At 50.7% G+C, this 8,941-nt stretch overlaps 2 protein-coding genes across 5 annotated transcripts in view; one reads left to right on the top strand and one right to left on the bottom strand.

The window, feature by feature from the left end:
- Nucleotides 1-1,200: 1,200 nt before the first annotated feature.
- Nucleotides 1,201-2,734, bottom strand: Hddc3 (HD domain containing 3). Its single transcript, XM_008852780.3, has 4 exons — nucleotides 2,574-2,734; nucleotides 2,263-2,318; nucleotides 1,904-2,144; nucleotides 1,201-1,636 (listed from the first exon to the last, which is right to left on the bottom strand). Exons 1-4 carry the CDS (start codon nucleotides 2,683-2,685, stop codon nucleotides 1,506-1,508), a joined length of 540 nt encoding a protein of 179 aa, XP_008851002.1. The 5' UTR covers nucleotides 2,686-2,734; the 3' UTR covers nucleotides 1,201-1,505.
- Nucleotides 2,735-5,255: 2,521 nt separating this feature from the next.
- Nucleotides 5,256-8,941, top strand: part of Unc45a (unc-45 myosin chaperone A) — an 18,451-nt gene continuing 14,765 nt past the window's right edge. The window contains exons 1-4 of one of the 4 annotated variants that reach the window (XM_029555944.1): nucleotides 5,256-5,693; nucleotides 5,849-6,010; nucleotides 6,265-6,301; nucleotides 6,600-6,775. In XM_029555944.1, coding sequence (XP_029411804.1) covers nucleotides 5,643-5,693; nucleotides 5,849-6,010; nucleotides 6,265-6,301; nucleotides 6,600-6,775 — 426 coding nt within the window. In that variant the 5' untranslated portion in view covers nucleotides 5,256-5,642. Of the gene's footprint in view, nucleotides 5,694-5,848; nucleotides 6,011-6,264; nucleotides 6,302-6,457; nucleotides 6,776-8,941 lie in introns of those variants that run through there. The other 3 variants (XM_029555945.1, XM_017803103.1, XM_029555946.1) reach the window with 3 other exon arrangements.

An 8,941-nucleotide genomic window follows, 5' to 3' on the forward strand; every position in this document is an offset into this window, starting at 1 on the left:
TCCCTGGTCATCACTTTTCAAGGAAGTTTAAGACGCCTTGGAGAGATGGCTCAGCAGTTAAGAACACTGGCTGCTCTTGGAGAGGACCTGGGTTCAATTCCCAGAACACATATGGCAACTAACAACCATCCATTCCTCCAGTTTCAGGGGATCTTACACCCTTTTCTGATCTCCACGGGCATTACATACCACAAGTACATACAAGCAATACACTCATACAGGTAAAATAATAAAAAATTTTTTTTAAAAAGAAGCCTTGGAGGGAACCAAGGCATGGTGGTGCTCTTCTGCTCTCCTGCAATCCTAGCACTCCGAGGCAGAGGCAGGAGGATTACTGCAGGTTGGACCCTGTCTCAAAAAAACAAAAATATAAATATAGGGGCTGGCAAGATGACTCAGCCATTGAAGGCATCTGCTGCCAAGCCTGATCAAAGGAACTGAGTTTGATCCCTGGGTCTCACATGGAAGAAGAGAACCAATTCCTGATAAGTTGTCCTCTGATCACCACACCCATGCCGTGGGATGTGCGCGCGCGCGCACACACACACACACACACACACACACACACACAGCCACACCCATGCCGTGGGATGTGCGCGCACGCACACACACACACACACACACACACTCACACACACACACACACCACCACCACCAACAAAATGTAATTATACAAAGAGACAAAAAAGCCAGCAGTTTAAAGGCTACCAAAAAAACTTCATTATGTGACACCTATGGGAAGTTTTTTTGCCTCCCCCAGCCTCCGCCCACCTCCACAGGCAGGGCAATGCCAAAGCCACTTCTGAGTACCCCGGAAGTTCCTGCTGCTTAGCAACTCAGGAAGCCAGCAATCTTAGGGCCAATACTCCAGCTTGCGAATCACTGAGCTCTGGCTGCAGTTTGGCTATAGATAGGAACATAATTCTCCCACAGGCCTTATCATGTTACTGGTATCTCTCTCCTTCCCAGCCAGAGTTGCCAGTAAGTGGTAGCAATCCATGCCAGAACACGTCATCCTTTCCAACTTCCTTAAGGGAACTATCCAGATCACTCAGCTACATGATCTGACCCTAATAATGCCACAATAAACATGCCAGCTATAAGGACACAAAGATCCAGGATTGAGGCCCTCAGCTAAGCAAACTGATACAGGGGCGAGCATCTAGCAAATTTGTTCTTCATTCAGGGGCCAGGCAAGGATAAGGAACAGTGACTTAAATCCTTTATTTTTCACAATGATTTATAAACCAGAGGGGCCAGAGATTCCACCATGCAAAATAACAGATTCAATACTTGAGGAAAGGCAGTGAATGCATGGATGGATGGGATACATCTGAGTCCTATATTTGGGGCTCAGCTGAGTGAGAAAACACAAGTTTTTAGCCTTTGATGTCTGGGTTGAGTGAGGAGGGCAGGAGATGGGGATGACTGAAACACCACATTAAGAATCTCATCTTGCCTGTGCCTTGCTGGAGCCTGTGCCTAGGGATGGCATCAAGCACAGCTCAGAGGGTCAGCCCATGCTCCTTGAACAGCTGCTTTAGGGCCTCTTCCAGTTGCTGGTTTGTTCCTTGAAGCCCCTTCACCACCTGTGCTGCCCACTCAAAGTATTCTTGTACTCGATGTTCTGACCATCCTGCATAAGAGTGGACAGAAACCTGCTGGTGTGATATCAAGGCCAGCATTGTCTTTTGCTGGCTTCCTGGAGCACTTGAACAAGGCTGTGAGATGAGTTCCTACTGGAACAATCTGACAACTTTCACCTTATGAATGACGACTGTTCTAGGAGGTTTAGTTTGGAGAATTAGGACAGCCCAGGCTTGTTTTGGGGGAACTGACCAACCTGTGTTTTCAGGAGCTCGGCATCCCTCCCCTTTCCCTCAGAATCAGTAGGGGAGCATACCCAGAGGGGTGCAGCGATTCAGGTCCCTTAAATTGTACAGCTTGTCTGCCAGCTTCACCAGTTTGGCCTCTGGGCTGCTGTGGGGTGCCTGCTCCACCTGTAGCCTCTTTCTTTCCAGTTTGGGCAGAGTCTTGTCGTCGGTTACCTCCTCCACCAGGTGACGCACCTGTGCTCCAAAGTGTAGCTCCACCTCTTCCAGGGTGGTATCTGTGTCTTCAACTGTGTCATGGAGCAGGGCCGCCTAGGGACAGGCTGCATATTCAGCCCTGTGATACCAGCCTACTACCCACGGGGTACTCATGGCTCAACAGGACTCCTGATTCCCACCCTCACTTCCTGGTAGAGAAGGGTAAAGTTACCTGTAACACCACAATGTCAGTGATTCCCGCCTCATGGGTTAGGATCCGGGCCACACCTGACAGGGGCAAAGCAGAAGTCAGACTAGAGGGAGCCAAAACGGAGAGCCAGATGTGGCACCTGAAGCTGGGTGACGACCTTGGAAAGTCCCTTACCCTCCTGGGATAGCAACTGTACCAAGAAAACAATCCTGCCTACTTCCCCAGGTTGTTCTGAGGCTTGCACAAGTAGGTGAACATCCTTAGTGTTCCCGCCCCAGTCAGTTTCCAACCCGCAGGCGCCGCGAGGACAGCGCCCTAGCCGGTGCGCCCACCGATGGGGTGGTTGATGTAGGGGGTCCCTTCGGGATCCTTCCGTCGCTGCTGTCGGTGTTTTCGAGCGGCGAAGTCAGCAGCCTCCAGCAGTTGTGCTGCCTCCGAGCCCATCGTGTGGGTGGCTCCCGACTGCCGCCCGGGGTCCAGAAAGATCGTCTACAGCGCCCCCTGGCGCATCGGAGGCTCGGGCAACGGAGGCGGCCCTAATTGTAACAAGCTGCAATCGAAGATTGTGTGTGTGTGTGTGTGTGTGTGTGTGTTTGTGTGTGTGATGCGTATGTACGTGTTCATGAATGTGCACGTGTACCCCACAGGTCTGTGGTGTGTGGAGACTATAGGTCAATGTCATGTGTCTTCCTTTCTCTCTCTCCACTTCATTTTTCCAGACAGGGTTGGTCACTTATTGAACCTGGAGCTCATGGATTGGGCAAGAGCAGCTGGCCAATGAACTCCATGGACTCTCCGGAGTGAATGTGAATCCAAACTCAAGTATTCATGCCTGTGCAGCAAGAACTTTACCGATTGAGCCATCTATCTAGCCCCAGAAGGTGGGTTCAGAAAACAACTGGTATGGGGGGCTACCTTTACATCACAGCCCCTGGTTCAGTGTACTCTTCTGGGGGCTCAGGAAGAACATAGCCTGGCTCTCTGGGAGCTAACAGTTTGTGGAGAGAGGGAGCACAAACAACAAGGGCATGACCCTCACAGGATGCTGAGCACAGAGCTGGAAGGTGTAGGGTACCATGGGACCATGGAGAAAGGACAATTCACCTAGCCTGGGAGTCAGAGACAGTTTCTTCTAGGAGGAAAAAGCAGTCTTCAACCTGTCAATGCAGTGAATATTTTCAAGGTTCTCCAAACTTAGTTAGCCCTACAGAGATGGGCCCTGTTACTAAGGACACCAGAGCCCTTGGGCCCCATTGGCCCCAGGACTGTCTGAAGAACTGGATTCTGAACAAGGAGTCCTGCCTAATTGCTTCAGATTTAGGCTTCCAGGCAGCGGTAGTGTTTCTACAGAAACTCTTTCTCCTCAGTACTGGGACAAAATTAGCATTGCTTTCTTGTACAATAAGGGCTCTGCTTCAGTCCCCAGACTCCTGCTGTGAGCCCCTGAGGTGATGAGGCTTCCCTTGCTGTTTCAAAAGCATGATGTTGCCTGGCCTGGGTAGGCACTGGAACAACTCTTAACTCAGGACTAGCTAGTGGGCCTTGGAACTTCTGGAGAAATTCCCTGTCTTAGTTTTGGCTGCTCTGAATTCTGAGGGGTAGGAGAGACCTGGAAATCCCCCATAGGGCTTCCCTGAGAGATGGAGGTAGCCTGTTGCTAAGTGTATTTCAGCCACACAGGTAGCTTTTGCATTTGGCTGGCAGCTGGGGACATGAGGCTCAGGGGGAAAGTTAATGAAAGGACCCGCCCTTGGTTTTTGGCTAGGCTTGGTGGTTACTATGTTGTAGCAGTTAGGGAGGGAAGCTTCACAGGCTGGAACTGAGGTCTCTTGGGCCTGAAACGAAATGGTCAGAATTCCCAGGGTGTCCATGGCAGCCTAGAAGTTAGAGAGTGAGAAAAGAGAAGCATATTTGGCTTTATGTGTTTGTTTTATAGGACAATGGCTCAACTTCTCTCTCATGAGTTATTCCTTCCTAGTCCTTTGAGCCTTTACAGCCTTCTGCTCTGAAAACCTTAGGTAGTTGGGAGCCAAAGGCCCTGCATTTCCAGTAGGAGATAGGAATTCAGTCACTTTCATCTCTCTAGAAGCCTGTGGTAAAGAAGTTTCCATGCCTGAGGGCTTTGGGACTTTGATTTTTTAATTCCTTATTGTGTGTAGCCATGGCTTAGAAGGACAAATATTGGGATTCCTAGGTCCAGGGCTGTGGTGGGGGCAACCTCTCATGGACCTCCAGAAAAGTTCAGGGCCTCTGCTCACAGGCCTGTCCGTGGGGCTGCTGCTGCTTTTCAGTTGGATGAACCTGGTCCAGCCGACCTCTTTCTCAGGTATAGCTCCTTTCCCTACCCTCTGCGGGTGATTTGGACTACTGGGAAGTTCAATGAAGTGAAGAGGGAGCATGCTTTCTTCTTCTGGTAGGGACTTGACCCCTTTTGCACGCTGAAGTGGGCTGGAGTGGGGTGTGTGGGTAAACCTCCCTTACCTCCAGACTTCCTGCTTCTCTCCAGCACTGGCCCACCACCCCCATTTGTGCCAGACCATCCGTGAGGCCGACGGCCGCCACTACCCTGGTTTCTTCTGTCCTCGCCTCTCGGATACTCCGGAGGAAGCCTATTGTTGCCACCTGCAGGCTGCCGGGGGCTTCTGCTGCACCCGGGCTGAATTCGAGGCCCTGTACCAAGTTAACCTGTCCTCTATCCCGCCCCCACCCATCCTCAGGTGAGAACTTCTGTCCCAGGGCCACCGACAGGGTGTGGGACTTAATGGGTTCGGGCACTGTCAAACCCCTAGAGGATCATGTAGTCCTCTTGTAGTTACATTGTAGTAGCGGGGTTAATTCTGAATCTGGCCACGATGTCTTCAGGGAACCTGCGAACGCCCAGATTTGCTACAAAATGTGTGTATGCATGTCTGTATTTATTCCGCGCTTTCTCCTGACTCTCATGGCTGGAAGCCCGGGCTCGTGGCGGCGCGAGTACCATCCTGATGCTCTCTCCCGTCTCCCACAGGGGCTCGGGCCCGCTCCTAGCTCTGGTCCTCTACAGCCTGCTGCTGGTGGCACTGATGACCGCAGATTTCGTGCACTTCTGCCGCGGTCGGGGCCGGAGCTGGAGCAGAGACCGCAGCCGCCGCCTCACTCCCTTTCGATCCTCGGCTGCACGCCCCCTGCAGGTCCCAGCTGGGAAGGACTAGGCGCGCCCACAGGGCTCTCCTGCGCCTGCGCACCACGGCCGAGCGCCCGGCCCCGGCCCTTCCGGACGCTCGCTCTCTCCTTGGCTCCGCCCCTTCTCTGACACACCTCTGACGCACTGCTGAGGCGGGGCAGCCCTCGCATCTTCCCCAGCCCAGGGCCACACTGTACCTGAGACTGCGCCTGCGCGGGTCCTGGAGCTCAACTTCACTATGACTGTGAGTGGTCCAGGGACCCCTGAGCCCCGATCTGCGGTTCCCGGAGTGCGTACTGATCCTCCCGTGCCATCTCCCTTTCACACCTGCCCCATTGCACCTGCCGCTGTCTCCCCATTCTTAGCCTTCCTTGGGACTTGCCCCGGACCCGGTTCTCCTACCTGCGTTGCTCTGCCCCGCCCCCACCGCCCTTGTCTCCCCAGGCCAGTTCAGTGGAGCAGCTTCGGAAGGAGGGCAACGAGCTGTTCAAATGCGGAGATTACGAGAGCGCCCTCACCGCCTACACCCAGGCCCTAGGTATGGGCGCAACGCCCCAGGACCAGGCCATTCTGCACCGGAACCGGGCTGCTTGCCACCTCAAGCTGGTGAGGGGGTCGGGTTGTTCTAACCTTGGTCTACCTGGGCCTGGATTTGCCCATCGCGGCTGCTGTTTGTGGTCCGGCTGATCATCCCCTAGCCATTCACGGTTTTCAGATGTCTTTGGGTCTCAGTATTTGGGGGGGGGGGGGGTCTGTTGGTTCTGGAAAACCCCAGCAAAGGTAACTAACTCCTTGCTACCTGGTTAGTCCCTGGAAAGGGAAGTGACCATCCTCTCAGGCTCCTGATCTTTCTCTTACAGGAAGATTATGATAAAGCAGAAACGGAGGCATCTAAAGGTAGGAGAATGTGGGTCCTCTTGTGGAGCTGTGGGGCTTCTATGATGGGCAAGGACTCTGGGTCCACTGAGCCATCCTTTTCTCTTCCTCCTCTGACCTCAGAAACACATCTGCCTTCTTACTTTCCCACTTCCTTGGGCCTTTCCTTTTTTACAGCTACCCTCACCTTTTCTGAGGCTGAAGCACCAAGCTCCACATTCGTACCCCCACCTTCCTCTGCCCTGGAAATCTTTCCCTACTGTTCATGCCTGGAGATGGTGGCCTAATGGGTGCTGACAGAACTCCTGTTTGTGCTCAGCCATTGAAAAGGACGGCGGGGATGTCAAAGCACTTTACCGACGAAGCCAAGCCCTAGAAAAACTCGGCCGCCTGGACCAGGCTGTCCTTGACCTGCAGAGATGTGTGAGCCTAGAACCCAAGAACAAAGTTTTCCAGGATGCCCTGCGGAACATTGGGGGCCGGATTCAGGAGAAGGTACATGAAAGACAAAGAGAAGTTGGGGGTTGCCTGGTGGAAAAGGGATTTCGGTCAAGGGTGTACACACAGTTCTCCAAAGAGGAGTTGCTGGCAAACAGGCATTAATGATGCTTAGCCTTTCTTGTGGTTAGGGGAAAGCAAAGTAAAAATATTGCACTAATTGTTTGGTGCATGTAAAAGTTGATGTATTTAGCAAGTGGTGTGGTGGTGGTGTGTCAACTCTTAGGATAGTATAAATTGGGATGGCACCTTTGGACAGTGCATTAGCACTGGACAGTGCATTAGCACATCTGTTGAAGTTTTAAATGAACACGTTTTGTGATCCAGTGTTTGCTACTTTCTGTTTCTTCTAGAGAAACTTGTTTATGTGCACAAGGAGGCATGTGTCTGTTTATTTTAGCTTTAAATTTTTTCTTTTCTGGGAGACAGGATCACATGTAGCTCATGTATTCTGGCCTTGAACATGGTATATAGCTGAAGCTGACCTTGAACTCCTGGTCCTTCTGCCCTCCACTCCCAAGTGCTGAGATCACAGGCTTGTGCTACCACACTGACTTTTATCTCTTTTTTATTCTTTTTAATTTTTTTGTTACATTTATTTGTTCATTTATGTGTGTGTGTATGTGTGTGTGTGTGTGTGTGTGTATGTGTGTGCACAGCATGCACATGTATCATGGCACATGTGTGGAGGTCAGAGGACAACTTACAAGAGTCTGTTTTATCCTTCTACCTTATGGGTCCCTCCTGAGAATTGAATTCATGTTGTCAGGCTTAGCAACAGGCAGACAGGCACATTTACCTGCTGAGCCTCTTTCTTTCCTTCCTTTCCTTTTTTTTTTTTTTTTTTTTTTTTCTGTCTTTTTGAGACAGGGTCTCCTTGTAGCCCCAGCTGTCCTGAAACTCACTATGTAGACCAGGCTGGCCTCCAACTCACAAAGATCTGCCTGCCTCTGCCTCCCAAGTGCTGGGATTAAAGGCGTGTGCCACCACGCCTGGCATCTTTTTTTTTTTTTTTTTTTTTTAAAGAAAAGGTCTCATGTAGCCCATGTTGGTTTTGAACTTGCTTTGTAGCTGAGAATGACCTTGACCTTCTGATCCTCCTGCCTCCATCACCCAAGTTCTGGGATTATAGACTGGCACCACTAAGCCAAGCTTGGCCTAAGTGCCCAGCAGTAAGAGAATGGCTAAACAGATGAGAAGTGGATCCTGTGTAATCACTTGGAGGACTTCCTGTTACTTGGGTAGAAAAGTAAAAATGTAGTCAGGCGTAGTGGCACGGGCTTTAAGTCCCAGCACTGAGGAGGCAGAGGAGGTGGATCTCTGTGAGTTCAAGGCCAGCCTGGCCTACGTAGTAAGTTCCAGGTCAGCTGGTGCTACAGGGAGACCCTGTCTCAAAAAGACCAAAAAAGAAAAATGCAATAACACATGTAGGAAAGTCACCACTGAGCTATAGGCTCAGCCTAATAATGCATGCAGTATGATGAATTTATGTTAGATGATGTCCTAAATATACATTCAAAACAATAACAATACTTTTTCTTGTGGGTACATTTGGGTAAATTTAGGTAAGTATAATGAAATATATTGTTAGACATACTTCAAAATGGTAACATTGGCTGAGCATGGTGACACACACTTAATCCCGGTACTCATGAGGCAGTGAGTTCAAGGCCAATCAGGGATACATAGTGAGACTTTCTCGAAACTAAATAGATGGGGGCTGGAGAGATGGCTCAGCGGTTAAGAACACTGACTGTTCTTGCAGAAGACCCGGGTTCGAATCCCAGCACCCACATGGCAGCTAGCAACCATCTGTAACTCCAGTTCTAGGGGATCCGACAGCCTCTTCTGTCCTCTGTGGGCATTGCACTTACTTACATGCAGGCATAACACTCATACACAAAAAATAAAAATAATAAAGATTTTTTTTTTTTTGGTCTTTTTGAGACAGGGTCTCCCTATAGCCCCAGCTGTCCTGGAACTCACTATGGAGACCAGGCTGGCCTTGAACTCACAGAGATCTGCCTGCCTCTGCCTCTGAGTGCTGGGATTAAAGGCATGCGCCATCATGCCCTGCAATAAATAAAATATTTTTAAAAAATAGATAACGGCCAGGTGCACACCTTTAATCCCAGCACTTGGGAGGCAGAGGCAGGCAGATCT

Source organism: Nannospalax galili, unplaced genomic scaffold, assembly GCF_000622305.1.
Source record: "Nannospalax galili isolate Female #2095 unplaced genomic scaffold, S.galili_v1.0 scaffold185, whole genome shotgun sequence".
Classification (NCBI taxonomy): domain Eukaryota; kingdom Metazoa; phylum Chordata; class Mammalia; order Rodentia; family Spalacidae; genus Nannospalax; species Nannospalax galili.